Genomic DNA, 24,276 nt, shown 5'->3' with positions numbered 1-24,276 from the left:
ACCAGCAAACATTGTTAGGATAGATAATGCACATCTGTGTGTTGTCCCTACTTAGCAAATGGAGGTGGTCATCTGTGGAAGCAGCCCCTTAATTGATTGTAGCACTCAGATTTTTAGCATGTGGTACATTTAATCTGGACATGGGATTGCTTATGTAGAGTCCAGTATATCCTGGACTTACCATTTTGCTGAAATGACTCATGGTTTTTTATCTATTAACTCATAGATAACTTTTAATATAAATATTGAAATGAAGGTAACTTAGGTGGAGAAAACAGGCATTACTTGGAGGTTTGGCATGTTGTGTTTGTGGTGAACACTGTCCTTTGGGGTACTGGATGACTGAGAAACTCTCATTTATTTTCTTCCTCTATAGATTATTTTATACATAGGATACTGAAATGTTCTTAAGAATTTCTGAGTGTGGATTTTACATTCTTAGGTGTTCTAACCCTTAGGTGTGGAATATACTGCAATTGATTTGCACTGTTTTTTGAACAATTGCTTAACTGATGTGATCAATTTTTAATAGAAAATTGTTTCCTAAAATCTTCATATTTTTTCTTAAATTTTATGTATGACATACATATTTATACATAGATAGATATGTGGTTGTTTTGGTATTATATAAGATGAAAGGCAGTCGAGATTTTACCCTAGCCCTAACTGCCTTATAAAACCCCTATTATTGTGTTGCTTTCTTCTTCTCCATAACACTAACCACAAACCTAGCACTGTAATGAGCTTCTCTTTATTTTAAGCTGGGCCTTCTGCTCAGTGAGCTCTTTTGCATGTGGCTCAGAGTCATCTTCCATACTGCAGTGGTTGTTGAAGTGATCCCCTTCCTCTGCAGCAGAAGGACTCTTGCTTTCCTCTCTGAAGCTAGCAGGAGTGTTTGTTCCTCTCAGGGTGAGGCACAATCCTCTCTAAAAGGCCTTCCAGCTGGTTAAATCAGGCCAATATCAGAATACCTCCCTTTATATGGCTTAAATCAACCAAAGTTGGATCTTAGCATCCTGAAAAAAAAAATCTGCGATCCTGGCATATAATGAACTTGATCCTGCAGGTAAAGCTAGAGGGTGCAGATCATGAGAGGAGCTCAGCATTCCTCCTTCAGGATATTCCACGAGTCATTGCAGACCCATATCCACACAGACACAGAGATGACATCGCCAAAAACTGGTCCTGGCACATGTGTCTTACAATAGTGGTGATGTCCTTGCGGTAGACTGCACTGTGTCATCTAGGAATTCTTTACACTTATTTTTAATGGACTAATATATAACTTGGAGGTTGATTATGTTTCTCTAATTTGCACATTGCTCCTCTACTTACTGTAGAACAGCACTCAACACAGTGCATGCAATAGTTTATAAACAGGGATGGCTGTGAATTCCTTTCCCTTTTTCAGGTCTAGCAGACCATTAAAACAAATGCTTCTCCTCTGCTCAAGCACACAGGTTAAAAAGCAATATCTGAGTTCAGCGAAGTAATTCATAACACTTTTCTACCTTATTAAAAACAAGACTACTTTGGAGGTGGGACATGGTTGCACTAGTCTATAATCTTAGCAACTCCAGAGACTGAGGCAGGGGACCACAAGCTCGAGGCCAGCCTCAGCAACTGTTTCAAAAAAAAAAAAAAAAAAAAAAAGGCTGGGGTGATTATTCAGCGGTTAAGATCCCTGAATTCAATCCCCCAAAACAGGAGAAGAAAGTCTACACTTCACTACTCTTCAACCAAATTGTCTTACTCATATAATAGCTTGAATTTTTTATAGAAATTTAATTCAATTTTGGGTTAAACCAATGTTTTTATATTTGACTTTAAGGAAGTAAATATAATGATAAATAGGTAAATATAATAATAAACACTATATTACCCAATCAAATAATATTACTAGCTGGGAAAATTTCTAAGCTTATTAAAGATAGAGTATAGTAAAAGATTATTTAAGAAATATGATGGTTTTCATATAGATAAAATGAATCACAACTGCAATTAATAGCCTAAGTCTTTGCTAAGGTATTTAAAATGTTAAACTATAACAAACCTTAAGTCACCTACTAATGATTATGGTTAAGAAAAATATTTTGTCTCTATGTAAATGAAGCTTCAGCCTCTGATATTTTTAAAAATAAATGATAAACCTTGAGATGAATGCTATGATCATATATTTCCCATAAATCATTTATATCATATGTGAAACATTTTATGAGATATATGTATAAATATGTAATATAGAATAGAGGAATTCCCTCACAAAATGTGCAATGTTAAAAGAATTGAGGCACGGACTCATTATAAATTTAAAACAATAGAAAATTTTAGAGCATTTTGACCAATAACATACACATTTTTAAAAAGGAACAATACAATCCAAGTCAGAGGAATGATCTGATTCAAATACCGTACATGCACTGGATGTAGACGTGTAGGATTCAAATGTGGTCCTAAGAGCAGCTCAGTGCCAAAAAGTGTATAGAAGATTGAATAGCAGAGTGCAGGCTGGAGTTAGACCTGGGCCTGGGGAAGATGGAACAAGCAAGTGGAAATGCCCAGGTGGGCGGTGAGGAGCGGAGAACACAGGTGGTGGATGCCCAGGGCAGAGGGCAGTGTGGGTGAGCAGGGCCTCAGAAAGTCAAGGAGAGCCCAGAAGCACGTCTTCCTGGCAGGAATCGGGCCTGGCATTGCTCAGCGTGGATGAAGGGGTAGCTAGCGAGGCCCAGGGACCTAGGCTGTCGTCTCAATAAGAGAGAACAAGGATTTTAGAGCAGCACTAAGTGCGCAGTTCCACGTGCCAGCTGCGGTGTGGCGCCCTCTGTCGGAGCCTCACCGGTCGCTCCTGGGGCCCAGCATGGATCTCCCATGCCACCTAAATTGCCCACTTACAGTGTAAGATTCAACGTTTTTTTAGCATCTTCCCGAGTGTGGTCAGAATCGACATAGTTTTTCACCTTTATCACCCCACCACCCTTCATTACTAGCGGTCATCCCCCACCCACACCACCTTCTACAGACGCTGACCCCCTTCTACCTGCAGACCTGAATCCAGCTCTCTGCATAAACTGGGCTATTAGTGTCCCAGGGCTGGTCAGTTCTACTCAGCTGGTCCTCAGGGCCCATCCGTGTTGCAGGTGTCAAAACTTCAACCGACATATTACCCTACAATATTCTACCATATGGATACAATATGTTTTGTTTATTGATCTATCGGTTTGTGAATCTTTGCACTGGGCTCTTATTTGAAAACGTGTATAAATTTTTGTGTAAAAATGTGTTTTCATTTACTTTTAGTATATAATTAGGAATACAATTAGGAGGTCCTCTGGTGACTCTATGTCTAACTCTTTGATCATTTACCAGATTATTTTTCAAATCATACTACCTTTCACATTGTCTAATATAAGAATAGTACTTTACATTCCAACCGGCAGTGTACAGAGTTATAATTGGCCCACTTTCTCACAAACACTTGGTATTATTGCTATTTTGAACAAAATGATCCGGGTGTGCAAGTTGATATCACATTGTAGTGTTCATTTTATGTCCCTGATAATTAATGATGTGGTGAATGTCATTTATGTACTTATTGGTCCGTTGTAATATCTTTTTTCCGGGAAATGTCTATCTGGTGATTTGTTAATTTTTAAATTGGGTTATGTATCTGTTAATTATTAAGGCTTAAATGTTATTTATAGTTCTAGATATAGGATTATAACAGAACATATGAGTTACAAATATTTTTTCTATATGTTATGTAGTTTTTCATAGTTTTATGATGTTCTAAACACAAAAGCTCCATTTTTTGTTGTTTTTCATTGTGATGAATTTCAGTGTTATTCCACTCCCTTTTTTTTTTTTTTTTTTTGCTTACACTTTTGGTATTATGTCAAAGAAACTATTTCCAAACCCAAAGTAATAATTCTTTCTTTCTGTTTATATTTTCTTCTTAGATCTTTATAGTTTTCATTTTCTGTCTCAGATAATTGATGCATTTTGAGTTATTTATGTATGATATGTGATACAGATGCAAATTTACTATTTTTCATGTGAATAAATAAACAGTAGTCTCAGTGCACAAACACACAATTTACTGTGTCAGCATATTTATTAAAAAATCACCTTATATTGCCAGGTATAGTGGTGCATACCTGTAATCTCATCAGCTCAGGAGGCTGAGGCAGGAAGACTGCAAGTCCAAGGACAGCCATAGCAATTTAGCAAGATCCTGTCTAAAAAATTTTTAGAAGGGGCTGTGGATATGACTAAGTAATTGAACACCCCTATTTTCAATCCCCAATACCAAAAATAGGGGGGGAAATCACATATATGAATGTAAGAGTTTAACAATTATATCTAGTTGATCTGTATGACTATTTTTACACCAGAACAACAGAATCTTTAGTACTGTAAGTCTGTAGTACGATTTAAAATTGATGTGTGAGCACTATGAATTTGTCAACCTTTTGTGCAGAATTGATTTTGTTATTTGAATATTATATGCTAAACTTGTCAATTTCTGCCAAAAATCAGATGGTAATATAATGTGTTGTTTCTATAATTTAATATAAGACATATTTGCCACTTGATGATAATGTCATCCATGCTATAAACTTGGTATATCTTTCTATTTCTTTGGTTATTCTTTAATTTATCTAAAAAGATTCTTTTGTTTAGAGTATAAATTTGCACATCTTTTGTTAACATTATCCTGAACAGTTTGTTATTTTTAACATAGTGATAGATAGAATTTTTTTATATATATAGGGGATTGAATCTAGGGCCTCACCCATACTACAAATTACCATGGAACTATTCTTCCAATTCAGGAATTATTTTTGTAATTGTTTAGTCCATTCATTGCCAGAACATAGACATACACTTGAGTTTTATATATTGATTTTTTATTCTGAAATTTACCAAACTCATAATTAGTTGTAGTATATCTAAGTTGTTGAGAAGTTCAGGGTGTTCTCTTTTTATTTCATTCCATTGATGTGGCTTTCTAAATAGTAATACTGTACTGGCAGTGCTGTGGCACCAATTGTAACATGCCCGAATCCAGGCACATATGGATGATTCCAACATTTTAGAAAAATGGGAATGATTTATTTCAAATCAACCACACACTAGAGACTGTAAGCATTAAGGTGAAAATTTTTAAAAGGTAAGAGAAATATGTAAAGAAAAAAATCACAAGAGAAATTTCAGAGCACTTAGGTAGGAAAATGAAATGCAGCATGATACCTACTGACTTACTGTCATTTTGATTGGTACTACATTGACTTTGTAGATCAAGATGTAAAATACTGACATCTTAACAACATTGAATTTTCCTATTCATGAATGTGGATTAACTCTCTATTTGCTTAGTTTTTCTTAGATTTTTCAATTCAAAATTTACATCGGTGTTATGATTAGTTTGTTAAATTTATACCATAGAAGGACCACCCCCACCCACCAGCAGACACCCGCAGGAGCTCAGGCCCAGCCAAGATCTGCCTCCACCAACCTGTGTGGGAGCCCAGGCTTAGTGTAGTGTAGACCTTGGTCCACCCCCACTACCACCACTGCCTGAGAGCCCAAGTCTAAACCACTTCCATCTTGAGACACTGCAGTCATCCCCAAAGCCTTCTCCATGCAGTAGCCTCTACCTTAGGACAACAGACAGGGCCTAAGAGCTAGCTGCATCTTGGAGCAGGCATCCCAAAGCCAGTGTATAGCCCATCCTTTCAGTCCCATCTCTGAAAGACTTTGCATCCATCTTGTGGCACCCCCACTGCTATCTGAAGTTACCACCACTATTGCCTCCACTACCTATAGTTATAGTAATGTCCACCTTGGGACACCAGCAGGATCTGGAAGCCCAATACCATGGTGAGGTACAGATAATCTGCACAGATACTACAAGATTATAGGGTAGAAACTGTAATACCTCAGATCCACACCTCAAGTAAGGAAATCACATAGTCAACATAAAAAAAAAAAAACAAGGGAGGAAAGGGCCCCAAACAAATCAGGATACTACAATAACAGGACCCACGCACAGTGCAGTTGATGAAATATCAGAGAAGGGGTTCAGAATGTTTATAATTAAAATAACCTGTGAATTAAAGAATGACCTAAATGAAAAATACAGGCAAAAACTGATCATTCCAGCAAAGAGATAAGAGAGCAATAGCATCCATTGATCACACCAACAAAGAGATAAAACAGCAAATACAGTAAGCAAAATATTACTTCAAGAAAGAGACAGAGACTCTGAAAAAAAACAGAAATCCTTGAAATGAAGAAAACAATAAATCAAATTAAAAAACTCAAAAGAAAGCACTACCAACAACCTAGATCACTTGGAAGACAGAACTTCAGATAATGAAGACAAAGTGTACAATCTGGAAAACAAAATTGACCACACAGTGAAGATGGCAAGAAACCATGAACAAAACATCCAAGAATTATGGGATAGTATCAAAAGGCCAAATCTAGGAGTTATTGGGATAGAGGAAGGTACAAGAGTTTCAAACCAAAGGAATGCACAATCTCTTCAATGAGGTAATATCAGAAAGTTTCCCACACATGAAGAATGAACTGGAAAATCAAATACAAGAGGCTTACAGGACACAAAATGTATAAAGTTACAACAGATCTACACCAAGGCACATTATAATGAAAATGCCTAGCATTCAGAATAAGGACAGAATCCTAAAGGCTTCAAGAGAGAGGAATCAGATCAGATATAGGGGGAGACCAATTCGTATCCCACCAGATTTTTCAACCCAGACCCTGAAAGCCAGGAGATCATGGAACAACATCTACGAAGCTCTGAAAGAAAACGGATGTCAACTAAGAATCTTATTTCCAACAAAATTAAGCTTTAGATTTGATGATGAAATAAAAACCTTCCATGATAAACAAAAGTTAGAAGAATTTACAACTAGAAAGCCTGCACGGCACCAAGATATTCCATGAAGAGAAAATGAAAAACAACAATGAAAATCATCAAAGGGATGTATTATACTAAAGGAAACACTAATCAAAAGAGAAACCAAGTCAAGTTAAATATCAAAAATAAACAAAAATGGCTGGGAATACAAATCATTTCTTAATAATAACCCTAAATGTTAATAGCCTAAACTCTCCAATCAAAAGACATAGATTAGCATTGGATCAAAAAAAGAGACCCAACAATATTCTGCCTCCAAGAGACTCATCTTATAGGAAAAGACATCCACAGGCTGAAGGTAAAAGGTTGGGATAAATCATACCACTCACATGGACTGCGGAAGCAAGCAGGGATTTCCAGCCTCATATCAAATAAAGTAGACTTTAAGCCAAAGGTAATCAAAAGGGATAAAGAAGGATATTTCATCTGTTTAAGGGAACCATACACCAACAAGCCCATAACAATAATAAAAGTATATGCCCCAACAATGGAGCATCTACGTTCATCAAACAAACTCTTCTCAAGTTCAAGAGTCAAATAGATCACAACACAATAATTTTGGGTGACTTCAACTCACCTCTTTCATCTCTAGATAGAGCCTCCAAACAAAAGCTGAACAGAGAAACTATAAAACTCAATAATACAATCAATAACTTAGATTCAACTGATATATATATATATATATATATATATATATATATATATAAAATATTTCATCCTTCAACGAGAGAGTACACTTTCTTTCAGCAGCACATGGATCCTTCTCTAAAATAGACTATATATTATGCCACAAAGCAACTCTTAGAAAATGCTAAATATAGAGATACTACCTTGCAGTCTATCAAATCATAATAAAATGAAATTAGAAATCAATGATAAAATAAAAAATAAAAGCTACTCCAACACCTGGAGACTAAATAATATGCTACTGAATGAACAATGGATTGCAAGACATCAAGGAGGAGATTAAAAAATTCTTAGAGGTAAATGAGAACACAGAAACAATCTATCAAAATCTCTGGGACACTATGAAGGCAGTATTAAGAGGAAAGTTCATTGCATGGAATTCATTTCTTCAAAAAAGAAAAAGTCAATAAATAAATTACCTAACATTACATCTTAAAGCCCTAGAAAAAGAACAAATCAACACCAAAAGCAGTAGAAGACAGGAAATAATTAAAATCAGAGCTGAAATCAATGAAATTGAAACAAAAGAAACAATTGAAAAAAATTGACAAAACAAAAATTTCATTCTTTGAAAAATAAATAAAATTGACAAACCCTTAGCCATGCTAACAAAGGGAAGGAGAGAGAAAACTCAAATTATTAACATCTGTGATGAAAAAGTAAATATTACAAAAGACACTACAGAAATACAGAAGAAAATCAGAAATTATTTTGAAAACTTGTGCCAATAAAATAGAAAATATCCAAGGCATTGAAAAATTTTTAGAGTAATATAATTTGCCCTAATTGATTCAGGATGATATATACAATTTAAATAGACCAATTTTAAGCAAGGAAATAGAGGACCCATCAGAAGCCTACCAACCAACAAAACTCCAGGACCAGTTGGATACACAGCTGAGTTCTACAAGACCTTTAAAGAAGAACTAAAAAAAAATAGTCTTCAAATTATTTCATGAAAATAGAAAAATAGAAATAGAGGAGCACTTCCAAACTCATTCTATGAGGCCAATATCACCCTGATTCCAAAACCACACAAAGACACATCAAAGAAAGAAAACTTCAGACCAATATTTCTAATGGACATAGATGCAAAAATTCTCAATAAAATTCTGGCAAATCTAATACAAAAGTATATCAAAAAGATAGTGCACCAAGATTAAGTGGGGTTCATCCCAGAGATGCAAGGTTGTTTCAACATACAGAAATCTATAAATGTAATCCATCACATCAATAGACTTAAAGATAAGAAACACATGATTGTCTTAATAGATGCAGAAAAAGCATTCAACAAAATACAGCACCCCTTCATGTTCAAAGCACTAGAAAAACTAGGGATAACAGGAACATATCTCAACAGTAAAAGCTATCTATGCTAAGACCAAAGGCCAACATCATTCTAAATGAAGAAAAATGGAAGGCATTCCCTCTAAAAACTGGAAAAAGACAGGGATGCTCTCTTGCACCACTTCTGTTTAACATAATTCTTGAAACACTTGCCAGAGCAATTAGACAGGTATAAGAAATTAAAGGGATATGGATAGGAAAAGAAGAACTGAGTTTAGCACTATTTGCTGATGATATGATTCTATACCTAGAAAACCTAAAGAATTCCACCAGAAAACTTTGAGAACTAGTAAATGTTCTTAGCCCTGTTCATTGAAGGGATACATCTAATCAGGAAATAAGGTGCTAGAAAGACTTATGAGCCACATCAGTCTCTAAGGTATGACTTTTTGACATTTCAGTTGGCCAATCTGAAACTCTGTAAATGTCCATCTTAAAACCATTTCCCTCTTGTGGACTAACTCTTATAATAATAGAAATTGATAACATGAATTTGCATAAAATGTCTCCTCTTTTGAACTTTTTGCCTTCACTAAGTCTTTTCTTGGGCTTTTCTTTTAATGGTATCTAAATATAAGTTCTGTGTTTTAAGAGTTAACTTTTCCACCTTTTCTCCCTTAATGTATGGACCTTTGGGAGGGCGAATTTGGCCTTAAGGATTGCTTGGGATGATGGGGAAGAGTCATAGCATGAGGAATTTCTCTGGAATCCTGACGTCATGTCTCAACCCCTATGACTGACAATATCTGAACTTTCTTAGAACTAGCCACTCCACACAAGATTACAGCCATGAAGTCCAATTGTCCAGGAGAAAAATTGGATGGAAAGGAAAAAAAATTATCTCAATTACTCCAAACACCAAATATTTCATTAAGTAGAGAAGGCTGTAGATACAGGAAGGAAACAGTGTCAGTCTGGTTCAAGAGTACGATGAAGCATGCAAAGAACTTTTTGGTCACTTAGGAAGGCTGTTTCCTGATCCACTACTTTTATTCTTTATACCATAACATGTTCTTGATTATCACACTGTAGATGTAACACACCTACTATATGTTGCAGGGAAAAGTCATGTCAGATGAAAATTATGGAAGAAGAGGGAAACAGAACTGGATTACAATGACTGTTAACATTAACAAAAGCTAGGGACTTCTTCCTTAAAGATTTCACAGGCATTTCCCTCTTCCAGGGGCTGCGCTCCTGTCCCTCACTTGAGTTAGGATTCAGCATATGAATTTTGGAGGACAAATCAGTCCATGGTACTGTCTGTGCCCTATTCTATGTGACTTAACATTGTGGTTGTAAAATACATTCTTCAAGCTTTTCACAACTTTATGTAAAATTTTTCATTCAACTCTTGAAGTTAATTCCATTGTTGCAATTTATTCTACTCTAGACTTGTACTGTTCAGCTCAGGGAATTTATGCTGTTTTAATTTTTCAATATGATATATAAAATTTTAGTTATAATTTGTATCATTATAACTATAGTGCCTGCACTTCCGTGCAGATTTTGTGTAGTGGAGTCATACCTTTGTTTTGAGACACATTTTAGATCCCAGTGCAAACTTTGCAAGCAGCAGAGGAAACCAGGGAAAAGAAGCAAATATCATTAGGACCTCTTTCTTGACCCCTTCAGACATGCCCTGGAGCTCCCACTTCAGCTTGCCTGGAATTCAGAGAGGAAGTGCGTCCCTCTGACTGCAGTGGAGCACAGCCCCAGTGCTCTGGGAGCTCCTCCCCACTGGGAGGCTGATGGCACTTCTCAGGGATGTGCTACAGGAAGAGGCAGAGCACAGAGCCAGCCATGAGGCCTGTGGGCTCAGAGCCAGGCTGCATGCTGCTGTCACTCCAGGCCACCAAGGGTCCACAGGGACCAGCTATGGTCCCTGTTAGAATTGTCCTCATCTCCTACCCTCAGTCCACTGTTTCCCAAAGGATGATGCAGAACACAGTGAAAATTATTTCAGGCTCACTGAAAAGAGGGGAGGTCAGACAAGGTGAAACCACTGAGCTTCTCCCTCACACCCAGGATGGTTGAAGACTCTCAAGAGAAAGAAAATTTCAGCGTTTCTGGTCCTTCTAGGTGAGTCTGAATACTGGGGCTTCAGGGGGTGGTAGGGAAATTACTGGGGAGCAGAGATCCTCCATGGAATGAATATATATATATATATATATATATATCCAAGTATGTTTTCAAGAAGGAAGCTGATATATGCCAAATCTAAATTTACTTTCAAGTGCTCACTTTAAGACTGAAAATAATTGATTGACACATTATAGTTCATATTTATGGGATGCAATATGATATTCCAATACTTCCAATACATGCACATAATGTGTAATGATCAAATCTGGGCAGTTACATTTGAATTTGATTAAAAAATTATTTACATAAAGCAATAAGTCCATTTTAAAAAAGGAAGCTTCTTGGGAATCACAGAATATGAACTCCTCATTTTATAACTAGAGAACCAGAAAATCTCCAAGTTAGCAAACATTAATTGTAGTGTTGTTTTTTAAAAGGCTTTCTGTTATACAGCTCCCTCCACATTTTCTTTTAATTCTTTTCAAGTGCATTTATTTCTTTGGTTTTATAATAGGAATCACATATAAAACATTGGGGGAAGCCATAGAAAAGTAGGTCCTTTCAGAAGATGATTACTCGGGATTTTTAAAGAATGCAAGGGCTTTATTTCCAGAGAGGAAATAACTCAGGAAGCACAGCCAAGGAGTGCATGGTTGGTGGTCAGCACACACACTGCAGCCTCCTTAGCTCCTGCTGGCTCATGCAGTCAGATAGTCCTGATTGCAAACACCCGCAACCCAACACTGAGAATTGTCAACTTGATGGGGTCCTCAGATGAGCAACTTCATCCACTGCCTTGATAGAATCTGTTTGGGATTGCAACAGCAATTCCTTAAATTTCACACACAGGCCATCCGTAGGAGCGTTCTGCTGTCTTAGCTAGAACAGGCCTTAATTCCTTTCTAACTCACAAGATGTAGAAAGCATGACAAGTTGGACAGAAGTCAATGGCAATAATTATCAAAGTATCATTTTCTTTAGAAAGTAAGTACTTTATTTTCTAAAGGCCTACAGCTAAATATCTAATTTTTATGAAATGCTTTATTTTTACTCAAATTCAATTAAAGTCATTCTGTATTTCCTATATAAAATATTTTCTACATTTTCTTCTTTCTCAAACATTAAATTACCCACTTAGGTTGAAAGATAAATTTCAACTCCATGATGCTCAGCGCTCTATAGCTATAATTATAGTTATAATTATTTGTGCCTTTTGTTTTGTAAAAACACTGGAAATATAGTCAGAGAGACAGACAGAGAGACAGATGATTTGTGTATGGCTGCATATAAAAGCAGACTGTGGGTTGGTAATGGTGAACATTTCCCCCCTGTTCTTTGTGCTTCTCTAACTTATCATCCATAATCACTATTACTTCTTCATTATAATGATACACCTATATGATTATAAATTTTCTTTCACTTTTTCTCTCTCCTTTTTGCCATAAGATTCAGTTTTTATACTTTTGTTCAATGTATTTAATAATAAAATATAAACTACATTAACTCTCTATGAATATGTTACTAAGTATTAAAAACAGGATTATTTCAATATGATTCAATGGGTATGCCCTCTTTGAGCTGCTTTACAAGTTCACTGGCTTATTCCAAAAATTTTACTTAGAAATTCAGGAATGATTCAAGATAAATTTTATAAACTTATAAAATTTATTGGTAGATATGTAAAGTCTCCAATTTTCGTTTTTTCAGTTTTCTCCCTGATGTGCCTTCTCGGCGTTGCTGTGACGCACATCTGGAGTGGAGCTGGGCAGGTCGTTGAGCCTGCTGTGTCAGGAGAGCTGTGGGTACAAGCGTTATTGCAGAGCAGAGCTGGACCCTGCACCAGCGGTGAGCACACACTGTTGGTCCAGAGCAAGGCTCAGTGGGAACCTGTCACGCGTCCGCCCTCCCCTTCCCTCCATCAGGTCCACAGCATGGCGGCCACGGCCAACCACACGGTGGGGATGGAGTTCTACCTCACACCATTCTCCGAGGCCCACGAACTCCAGCTTGCACACGGCTTCCTGTTCTTGCTGATTTACCTGGTGGCACTGGTGGGGAACCTTCTCATCATCGTCCTGGTCACCGTGGACCAGTGTCTCCACACCCCCATGTACTTCTTCCTGAAGAACTTGTCCCTCCTGGATGCTTGCCTTGTCTCAGTCACTGTCCCCAACTTCATTGTGAGCTCCTTGTGCCACAGGAGCACCATCTCTTTCCCAGGATGTGTCTCACAGGTCTTGTTGGTGATTCAGTTTGCTGGGGCTGAGCTTTTCACCCTCACGGCCATGTCCTATGACCGCTATATGGCCATCTGCCACCCCCTGCACTATGACGTCATCATGAACAGGCGGGTCTGTGTGCGCATGGTGGCTGTCTCCTGGTTCCTTGGGGGCATCTTCGGGGTCTTATACTCTGCAGGAACTTTCTCTTTATCTTTCTGTGGCTCCAGAAAACTCCCACAATTTTTCTGTGATGTCCCCTCTCTGCTGAAGATTTCTTGCTCAAAGTCACATGTCACCATTGATGTTAGTGTGGTCTTTGGGGTCATATATGCACTTTTCTGTGTTGTGTCCATTGGATTTTCATATGTGTACATTTTCAAAACTGTCACAAGAATGCCATCCTCACAAGGACGGTCAAGAGCCTTCTCCACCTGCACACCCCATCTCATAGTGGTGACCACATTTTTTGTGACAGGCGTCACTGCCTATTTGAAACCAGTGCCGGAATCCCCACATCCTGTGGACTTTCTGGTGTCTGTTCTCTATTCCGTGATGCCTCCGTCTTTGAACCCTGTTATATACAGCCTGAGGAACAAGGACATCAAAGCCTCTCTGTGGAAGATTCTATGGAAACTGTGTCATAAGTATTGCAGGGGAAAACTATAGGACTATTCTCTAGAAAGGATTAATTAAACATCTTTATAAATTGTTGTTTTGAGGGTTTATGGTATATGGTTTATTTTGATATAAGGTCAATAACTGAATATTTTGGTTTGTATACATGTGTATTTTATTTAGAATGAGGTTTATAGGTTCATGACCATGATCACCAATGATTGTCTTAGAATCATCAATTGTTTCTTCCTTAGAGCGTATCCATGTGATCAGAACATCCATGATACTGGGCAGTTTTCTGAATGACCAGCTCCTCAGAAACTGTTGACACAATTCTTGCAGATGTGACTAGGTTAAAGGGTTTGGGGTGGCTGGTGGTCCCAATCTAATCACCTCAACCCTCAGAAACTGCAGACTAAGATTTTCCTCAGAGAAGGACTGACTGTGGGAGAGTTGTCTGACCTCGCTGTCACTGAGGCAGGACTGTCCTGTGCTGCAGCATGAAGGAAACTTCTGGGGACGGAAGAGTCTGTCCTGCAGACTCCCAAAGAAACGCAGCCCTGCCGGCTCCCAAGACTCCAGCCAGAATGATCTTGGCCTGTAGAATAATGAAGATTTATTCTAAGACAAGCAACTGGTGAGGGTTATGACTACAGAAATGTAAAACAACTACAAACCAAATCTTTCCCCCCATAAATGCCTTTGAATCAGAGTTTCTGGCATATGCATAGATATAGATGCTAAGTCTTAGTAAAAGGTGATGAAGATTGGGAACAACCACATTATAATCCTCAAAATTTTCACAAAATGGCACAAAATTTATCATTTATGTCCATTTTCATGTTGTATTTCATATTTCAAATATTAACATAAAATATAAACATTTTTATTTTGTTATTTTAGCTTTATTATTTCATAAATTATTTATTTAAAATATTATAAAAACACCAAACTTGCTTGCATTTCTTCAACTTACCAATCCTTGAATTCCTGTTTTTGTTGTTACTGATGTTTTTCCATTTGTCAAGATTAGTATTTTTGGCTGCTGGTTATTTTGCATCTATTTCCCCAGTGTATTTTATCATTGTTTATAATCTTCTTTTATATATTTAAGAATATAAATTAAAATAAATTTTTACTGTGAGGAAGGATTTAAAATTAACCGAAATTTTTATTTATTTAAAAAATAAAATTGTAAAGAGAGGGAAAGGCAATTTCACAACACCTATGTCTCCCACCACTACCAGGTCTGACAGCCCTTGAAATTCTTCAAGCAGAGGGAAGGAGATGAAGTTAGCATTCAACTTGGCCATAGATTGCCTTGTTTTTGAGTTCTAGTCAAGGCAATTAGTCAAGAAAGATAAAAACATTCACATTATAAAGGAGAACAACAAGCAGTCTCTATTTACAGGTTTCCACATCTTGTCAAGAATCACCCCTTACCTGTGATTTTGCTTTCTGCCAGTTCAGTTACTTGCTGTCAATGAGAGTAAGAATACATCAAATAGAAAATTGTAGAAATAAACAGTGCACAGAATTTAAATAAATTTTCTAACAGTGCTTGTAGTCATAATTTTTTATTTCTAATATTATTGCATATTAACCTCTCACTGTTCCTAATTTGTAAATTAAACTTTATCCTAGGCATTTATGTCTAGGAAAGCCCATAACAGACCAGGTGGATTGCTCTAGGTGACTTCTGGCATTCACTGAGGGGCTGGTAACAGCTTACCTGGTAGGACTAGTTATGTGGAAAAACTCAAAATTCCAAATATATTTTGAAGACAATTGTATTCTTATCCTTAAATTTTATTTATACTATGAAAAGGGACTTCAAACATCCAAAAAAATCTTGAAACAATTCAGAACTCTTACTTTAAAAGGCACAACAAAGGTACAGGATTCAAAACACTACATTTTTTTCCCTCCATTTCCATCCCCAGTGCCTCGCTTCCCCTCCTCCCTCACACTATCTCCTTCTACACTACTGATGAACCTCCACTTATTTACATATTTTTAAATTTCTGATTGATAGATCTACTTAAAGATGGAATCCACTGGAGTGTATTGATACATGCACAGAGGGAATATTGCCAAATGTGTTCTGCATTTCACCCTCTTCTCTCCCTCTCAACCTCTCTCCACTGATCTTCCCTATACCATCGTGTTATCTATCTATCCCTTCCTTTTTCCCCCTTATCTTTCCCTTGCTTCAGCATATGAGAAAAATCTTTCAACCCTTGATTTTCTAAGTCTGGCTTATTTCATTTAGCATGATGTCTCCAGTTCCATCCATTGACTGGCAAATGCTACAACTTCATTCTTCTTTATGGCTGAGTAAAACTCCATTGTACATATATACCACATTTTCTTAATCCATTTATCTATTGATCAGCACATGGGCTGGTTGCATATTGGTGTGGTTTAGATATAAGGTGTCAACAAAAGCTCCTGTGTGAGACAAAGGGAGAAAGTTCAGAGGTGAAGTGACTGGCTTATGAGAGCCTCAACCTAATCAGTACATTAATCCACTTGAATGGATTAATTGGGTGGTAACCATAACCAGGTAGGGTGTGGCTGGAGGAGGTGGGTCACTAGGAACATGCCTTTGGGGCATGTATTTTGTCCCTGGCAAGCAGAGTTCTCTCTGCTTCCTGGTGCCACGTCCTGAGCTGCCTTCCTCCTCCACAACCTCCCACCATGTTGTGCCCCCTGACTTCCAGCCCAGAGCTATGAATTCGATCTTCCATGGACTGAGACCTCCAAAAAAGCTCATGTGTGAAGTAATGCGAAAGAGTTTAGAGGTGAAATGATTGTGTTATGAGAGCCTGAAACTAATCAGTGAACTAGTCCCTTGTTGGGTTTAATTTGGTGATAGCTGTGGGCAGATGAGGGGTGGTAGATCATTGGGGCATGCCTTTGGGGCACACATGTTGTCTGTAGTGAAGGGAATCCCTCTCTGCTTCTCGGCGCCATGACCCCAGCTGCTTTCCTCTGCCTCTCACTTCTGCCACAAGGTTCTACTCCACCCAGGCCCCAAGGAAGGGCTGGCCATCTGTGGACTGAGACCTTTAAAACCATGAGCCTCCAAATAAACATTGTGTCTTTAAAACTGTTTTTGTCTGCCAGATGAGATGGAGCACACATGTAATCTTGGGAGGGAGGCTGAGGCAGGAGGATCGAAAGTTTTAAGTCAGCCTCAGCAACTTAGTGAGAACATGTCTCAAAAAAAAAAAAAAAAATTTAAAAAGGCTGGGGTGTGGCTTACTGCTTTAGCTCTCCTGGTTCATACCAGAAAAAAAAAAATTGTTCTTGTCAAGTATCTTGGTCAAATCAGTGAAAAAACTGACCAAAACACCTCCTTTATTTGTTCTTGTTAGGTTTTTTGGTTACTGCCGCAGTCTGGCTGGGCACAAAATAACCAAGCCGCCAAGAGGCACTTGTAGGTTCAAACAGGAACTCCTTTATTGCCCCAACTCCCGCAAACCCCACCCAGGGGCCTTCCAGGAACTCCACACCAACCGGAACTCCCTCCACCAGAACTTCACCAACCAATGCGAATTCCCCAGGAATTCCCCCCCCCCAGTAGTGGGCGCCAGAAGCGGACAGCAGGGTCTATATACAACTGAATACACAGCTTAACTAACCATCATCATCTCAATGGCTTGCTGGTGTCACCTCTCAACCACTCCCTTCTGGCAAAATGCCATGTGTCATTCCAACTCGGCTGTGGCTCTCAGCAGGTTACAGTGCCCAAAAGCTGACTGAAACAGAAATCTTGGGTGTTGTGAGTTGCACTGCTATGAACACTGATGTGGTTGTATCATTAGGGTGTGCTGGTGGGATAAAGAACTCGGAGTAGGGTAGCTGGTTCATACAGTGGTTCCATGCCCACTTTTGTGGAATCTGCATACTTTCCAGAGTGATCATAATAATTTGGACTGAAACCAAAAATGTATGGTAAACTTTCCCCCCACATCCTCACCATAATTTATCATTTATTATTTGCATTCTTTGACCAGAATGAGATAAAATTTCTGTGTAATTTTGGTTTTCTTCATTGCTAGGGATATTGAATTTTTAAAATATATTTATTAGCCATTGTGCCTTTTCTTTTTAAGAGAGAGAGAGAGATGTGTGTTCAGTTCTTTTGCCCATTAATTGATTGGGCTATTTGGTTTGGGGTGTTAAGTTATTTGCATTCTTTATATATTCTAGATATGAATCCCCTATCTGAGCAGCAAGTAGCTAGCAAACATTTTTTTCCAGTTCTGTGAGTTCTCTTTTCGTGCTCTTTACTATTTTCTTTGCTGTGCAGAAGGCTTTTGATTTGATGTTGTCCTGCTTACCGATTCTTGGGTGTATTTTTTGCACTTTTAAGATCTTGTTAAGGAATACTGTGCCTTCATCAGTATGATGGAGTATTGACCCTATGTTTCTTTTCTAACAGTTGCAAAGTTTCCTGGTCTAATTCCTAGTTCTTTGATCCACTTTGTTTTGACTTGTGGGAAGAGTAAGAGATAGGAACGTACTTTCATTCTTCTGTATGTGAAAGGTTGGGTGAGAGAGAACATTCTTATCTTTTTCCTAATTTTAGAGGAAATGTCTTCAGTTTTTGTCTGTTCAACAGGACATTGGCTTTGGTTTTGTCATGTTTAGCTTTTATGATGTTGAGGTAACCTTCTTCTTGTTGAGAGCCACAACCAAGTCAAGATGGCGCCTGGCATTTTGCCAGAAGGGAGTGGTTGAGAAGTAACGCCAGCGAGCCATTAAGATGATGATAATTAAATTAAGCTGTGTATAATTATTAAGATAATGACTGATTGCTGTAACTGGATGATGCTAAATTGAAACAAGCTGTGTATTCAGTTGTGTATATAAACCTCTGCTGTCTGGCAGTAAGGCGGCTCCTGCTACCTCAGGTGCCCGCTACTTTTGAGTTCTCGCAGAGTTCCTATTGAGTTCCCTTTGGTTCTCGCGGAGTTTCGGTTGAGTTCGAGTGGAGTTCGCGTTGGGTTCGGGCAATAAAGTAGTTCCTGTTTGAACCTACAAGTGGCTCGTGACCTCCCAGTTATTTGTGCCCAGCCAGACTGTGGCATCTTCTATCCCTGGTTTCTCGAGGTCTTTTAACATGAATGGGCATGGATTGCATCAGAGGCCTTCTATGCATCTGTTGAGAGGATCATATGATTCTTGTCCTTAATTCCACCATGTGGGGGATGACCTTTGTTAATTGGCATAAGTGTGTCAACCTTGCACCTCTGGGATAAGGCCCCGCTTGGTCATGGTGTGTGTGCATGCACACTTTACTCTCCACAGTCCAGTTATGCTAGGACAGGGAGATAATTTGCTGAGAGACCTGGAGATGGCATGTGAGAGATAGGTTTATTGGGAAATGCTTCTGGGAAATGTCCAGTGTGATGGGCCGAACAAGTAGCTCTTCTTCCCTCCCAGTGTCTACAGCACTTCACCCCTGGCCTCATGGCACTCTGTCCACTGGAAAGCAGCAGGAGGAGCCCTTATCCTCTCTACAGTGGGACACTCCAAACCAGTTACCACAGGGAACCAGCTAACCAGTCCCAAGTCCTAGCACTCATGAGGGTAAGTCTGTATCCCTCAAGATGATACTTTTCCAGTATCCAAGATGACACTTACTCTGTACAAGTCCCGTCCCATTTTTCCCTTGACTTGGATAAGTTCTTAAGAATGGAAAGACATTTCAGGGACATAGTGTTTTGCTGTCTTCATTTTCTTCAAGGATGACATAGTGTCAGGGACTAGAAATCAAGGCCCTGTGCAAGCTAGTCAAGCACTCTGCTACTGAAGTACACAGCCAGCTTCTTAAACTGGCCACTTTATCTCACAACTTTTTGTCATCTGAATCTGAGGTTATTGTGAACACTGTAATTAATATGTATTAGCGTAGCATTCAATCTCAAAGAATTTGTTTGTATGATTATAATTGGACACCTTCTAATTTCCAGATAATTTATGAAAAATAGCACCAATATCAAAGCGTCTGCATGTGGTACAAGTTTTAGCTTTTGATCTCTGTATCACTGATTAATTAACATCCCTCATTAGAATTATGCATTTGCCGCTCTAAACTCACAAGAGAAAACAGAACTCGCCAATACAGAAAAAATATGGCTTATGATAACTTAAAAAATAATAACCATGGATTTGTACTGTGAGATGATAAGTCCCTGGGGACATTCCAGATGCACGGTCCCTCCTGCACGTGCCCGCCACAGGGGTTAGGTAAGTGTGTCTTGGGTGCTCTTTCACTAAGCACTGGGACTCCTGAGGGCGTTCAGTGTTCACACTCACTCACGCACAGTGTCATCCCCGTGCATCCTGCACACATGTGGAGCCAGACTGCATCTTGAGCAGCCGTGGAGATGAGTAAACAGTCCCCACATCATCTCCCTTTGGAACATTTCCAACTTCCGGCCTGTGGGACAGGGACAACAGAGAAAACCAGCACCACCCTCCCTCTGCTTGTGCTTATCTACCACTGCATTTGCAAACTAGACAGCGGGACAGTGCTGGGCTGGAGACAGCAGGGACAGTGCTGGGCTAGAGACAGCAGGGGACAGTACTATGCTGGAGGCCTCTACCATTTGGAAGGTAGTGTGACCTTGGACCACTTAACTTAGTGATCTGTAGTGATTTCACCAGCCTCTACATCAAAACTTGAATGGAAATGACAATTTCCATTTCACACAGTGCAGATACTTTAGCAAATTTGAATGTTCTTTTATTCTGATTATTGATTATAATTTCAGTTAGAAAACAACTGGCCCAGGAGAAAACTTGGGTTTCAATGTCCCAATTAGAAGTGTTTCTTGGATGATTAAATGTCAACTTAAAGATAATTAAAACACATTTTGTAAGTATAGGTCACTGAGAAATAAGACATTAATTTTGAGTGTATTTTCTGAAATATGTTCTCAAATAATTTGTTTCAAAGGCTTTATCTTTATTGTGAAATATTGGCTCAAAGATATATCAAATTTTGTAAATAATCATACTATGTAAATAATCATTACAGGAGAGTTTTACCACTGAGCTACATTACCAGCCCCTTTTTTTGTTTTTTATAATTTTTAGACAGGGTCTCACTAAGTGGCTTAGGGTCTAAGTTGCTGAGGCTGGTCTTGAACTCATGATCCTCCTGTTTCAGCCTCCTGAGCCACTGGTATTGTAGGTGTGTAGCCCCCTCACCCAGTTTTGCCTTTTTTTTCTTTGTTTTTAGACAGGCTCTCGACAATTTGCTGAGTTTGACTTCAAACTTGTGATCTCCCTGCCTCAACATCCCAAGTAGCGGGTATTACAGATGTGCGCCACCATAACCTTCCCAGGAATTTTAGAATTTTAGACTAAATTTCATTATCTAAATTCTTTAAAGGACTGTCTTTTATCCAGCTGGTTGAATTAATTTCATTATTTAATGGATAGAAGGATAGTCAATAGAAAGGAAATTATAAAATACTGGCAGAAAAGTGTCTCAACTATGGTCTTAGAAAATTATATCAGAAGTTATGAAGTAAAACACAGACATTATGGATAAATAATCACTAGACATGAATATTGGTATGCTGGTATACACTTATATCAACATTTACATAGCTGTATATCTGCCTGTTTATGGATTTCCATCTAAACTTGGTCAATTTTTAAATCAACTAGAAAGTTATATAAATTTTGTCCTTGAACTATAGAAAGAACTCAGAATATCTTAAGAAAATGTTCATCTGGAAATTGGAAACAGGATTAGCAGCTATTATAGAGAGAATGAAAATATAAATTTAAATAAAATTTTAATATGTCTTGCCTTTTTAACGTTGTGCACCAGTATTTAAAACAAAGTTTGGTACGCCTCTCTCTGTCTCTCTCTCTCTTTCATCTACCTAGAAATATTATTTCAGGAATATATGAAATAACCTTATAAACATAAACTTGAAAAAATTGAAAGGATATAAGAGTGTTAAGAAATATAGAATATAGAAATACAGAAGCCCAAAATAAACTCTGAGAGTAAATTTAACTAATTTTAAAAATGACCTAAAGTCTCAGAGAAAATTAAACAAGCAAGAAACTTTAAAAGAGCAGGTAGATATATGTCTGTTGTGTTGTAGAATTTATTTTAAAGACAAGTATCAAAAATATATTAAAATATTAATTGCAGAAGAATTTGCAAAGCAAAATGGAAATAGTCCTGGCAGGCAGCTATCAGTCTGTCTCTCCCTCTTTAGACATTTTAATACAGATACTTCTTTAGAAGACACAGGTTGCTTTGTGCTGTGTTCCTGTAAACAATTTGTGTCTACAGATGGAGAACATTTTCACAGACTTAAAAAGAGAAATTGAGAGAACAAGCAGTGGACAATGGGACAAATGAATGATTCCTTTATTGGAGAAAATTTACTGTTAAATCCACATCATTCATATGCATGCATAGATACACACAGAAACACATTCATTGACGTCTGCTAGGTGTTGGACAGGAATGCTTGGTATGCCTGCCCTTTTAATCACACATGTCCATTTTTACTGCAGAACGATTGTTTGAGAATGAGTAATAACTCTATGGTCACAGAATTTCTTCTCCTGGGTTTTTCTGACTCACGGAGTCCTCAGCTCCTACCAGCTGTGATTTTTACTGTGATATACCTGGCTGCCCTGGTGGGGAATGGCCTTGTCATGACCATCACCTCCCTGGACCCAGGCCTCCACTCGCCCATGTACTTCTTCCTGAGGAATCTGTCCCTCTTTGACATCTGCCTCATTTCTGCTGTGGTGCCCAAAGCCGTGGCCAACTGGGTCACCCACTGCCACTCCATCTCATTCCTTGGCTGTGTGGCCCAGGTCTTCCTGGTGCTTTTCTCAGCAGACACAGGCCTGTGCCTCCTCACAGCGATGTCCATGGACCGCTATGCTGCCATCTGCCATCCCCTGCACTATGAAGCCATCATGAGCAGGGACACCTGTGTGCAGATGGCCACTCTGTCCTGGCTCAGCAGTGGCTTTGTTTCTGCTATCCACATCGTGAGCACCTTTTCTTTATCTTACTGTGGATTCCATGAGATCCAACAGTTTTTCTGTGACATTCCCCAGTTGTTAGCTGTTTCTTCTTCAAAGCGTGTGACTGCAGAAATTGTGCTCATTATTATTAATGTCTTCCTGGACATTGGCTGCTTTGCCGGCATCGTCGTCTCCTACGTCTTCATCTTCTCCACCGTCAGGCGGATCCCGTCCACAGCAGGGAGGGCCAAAGCCTACTCCACCTGCCTCCCCCACCTGGCAGTTGTGGTCCTTTTCCTTTCAACTGGTTTTTGTGCTTACCTGAAGCCCCTCCTGGGGTCCTCCTCCTCCACTGACCTGGTGCTCTCTGCATTCTATGTTGTGCTTTCCCCGTCCCTCAACCCCGTCATCTACAGCCTGAGGAACAAGACCATGAAGGCAGGATTGAAGAAGTTGGTCACCGGGAAGCTCCTGAGAAAGCAGCACATCCTCCTGTTCCTCCAAGAATAGTGAGATTCCTCCCTTCCCGTTCGTGGATGTACGGGGTCAGTCTAGGCTGGTCTGTGTTTGTCTCCAGCGTTATCTGGAACCAATGTGCTCATCTTAGTTCAAACTGGAATAAAATACACGACCAGGTTATTAGCAAAGCTGCGCTTGGCTGTACCCATCCTAGTTTGGGAGCATTGCCAGAGAAAGTGTGCTCATTAGTGATTTGCCGCAGGTTTCTCTAGGTTATCTTAATTGGTTTCTTAAATCAAGGCACACATCTTGGTTTTGGATATTTGCCAAGGCAGTTATTAAAAAGTCATTCTTGAGTGAGACTCTAGATCTAGATGCTGTGGTTTGTGCTCCAAAGAGGAAAAACAAACCATTGTGACCTAAAAATCTCCTGGCGAATGGCCCTGATTGCACTGGACCTGCCTAATCTCACTTCACCCTGTTGGGTCTGTTGGGCTCTACCCTGGCCTGTTAGACATTCTTTCCTGAGCACACATTTCTAGAGCCTTACATGTTACTTATATTGTCCTCATTTACAAAATTAGCTCCACAGTCAATAAAATATTCACTCCTATCTCAACAGCACATTCATAAATAGCACTGAAAAGCAAAGGAGGGGCACTTTGCCAGGAAATGCATTTTCCACAGATGGGCAGTTCTCCTACCTAGGCACGAGCACTGTGTCTCCTATCCCCAGATGATCATGCCCTTTCAACATTTTGGGGTTGCATAAAATATGAGATGTTGAGAATTTGTTAATAATTTCTGTCTTATACGTGAAAATAATTGCTGTGTTCTTAAGTTTTCACTTTACTATGTACTTCTTACCTATACTTTGAAATGTTCTTA

The 24,276-nt window shown here is 38.8% G+C and overlaps 2 protein-coding genes across 2 annotated transcripts; both read left to right on the top strand.

Annotated features, from left to right (window-relative positions):
• Nucleotides 1–10,803: 10,803 nt before the first annotated feature.
• On the top strand, nt 10,804–14,968 carry LOC107160344 (olfactory receptor 14A2-like). The gene is made up of 2 exons (XM_048797511.1): nt 10,804–11,062; nt 12,773–14,968. Exon 2 carries the CDS (start codon nt 12,784–12,786, stop codon nt 13,951–13,953), a length of 1,170 nt encoding a protein of 389 aa, XP_048653468.1. The 5' UTR covers nt 10,804–11,062; nt 12,773–12,783; the 3' UTR covers nt 13,954–14,968.
• A 7,511-nt stretch (nt 14,969–22,479) lies between these two features.
• Nucleotides 22,480–23,439, top strand: LOC107160343 (olfactory receptor 14A16-like). Its single transcript, XM_015507023.1, has one exon. It carries the CDS (start codon nt 22,480–22,482, stop codon nt 23,437–23,439), a length of 960 nt encoding a protein of 319 aa, XP_015362509.1.
• The last annotated feature ends 837 nt before the right edge of the window (nt 23,440–24,276 follow it).

Source organism: Marmota marmota, unplaced genomic scaffold (assembly GCF_001458135.2).
Source record: "Marmota marmota marmota unplaced genomic scaffold, marMar, whole genome shotgun sequence".
Lineage (NCBI taxonomy): Eukaryota > Metazoa > Chordata > Mammalia > Rodentia > Sciuridae > Marmota > Marmota marmota.
The sequence above is the reverse complement of the archived record's forward strand: the minus strand, read 5'-3'. Positions and strand labels throughout refer to the sequence as shown.

Bases quoted from the DNA above. Each gene is read 5' to 3' on its own strand.
- LOC107160344 (XM_048797511.1), top strand. From the start codon at position 12,784: ATGTGCCTTCTCGGCGTTGCTGTGACGCACATCTGGAGTGGAGCTGGG.
- LOC107160343 (XM_015507023.1), top strand. From the start codon at position 22,480: ATGAGTAATAACTCTATGGTCACAGAATTTCTTCTCCTGGGTTTTTCT.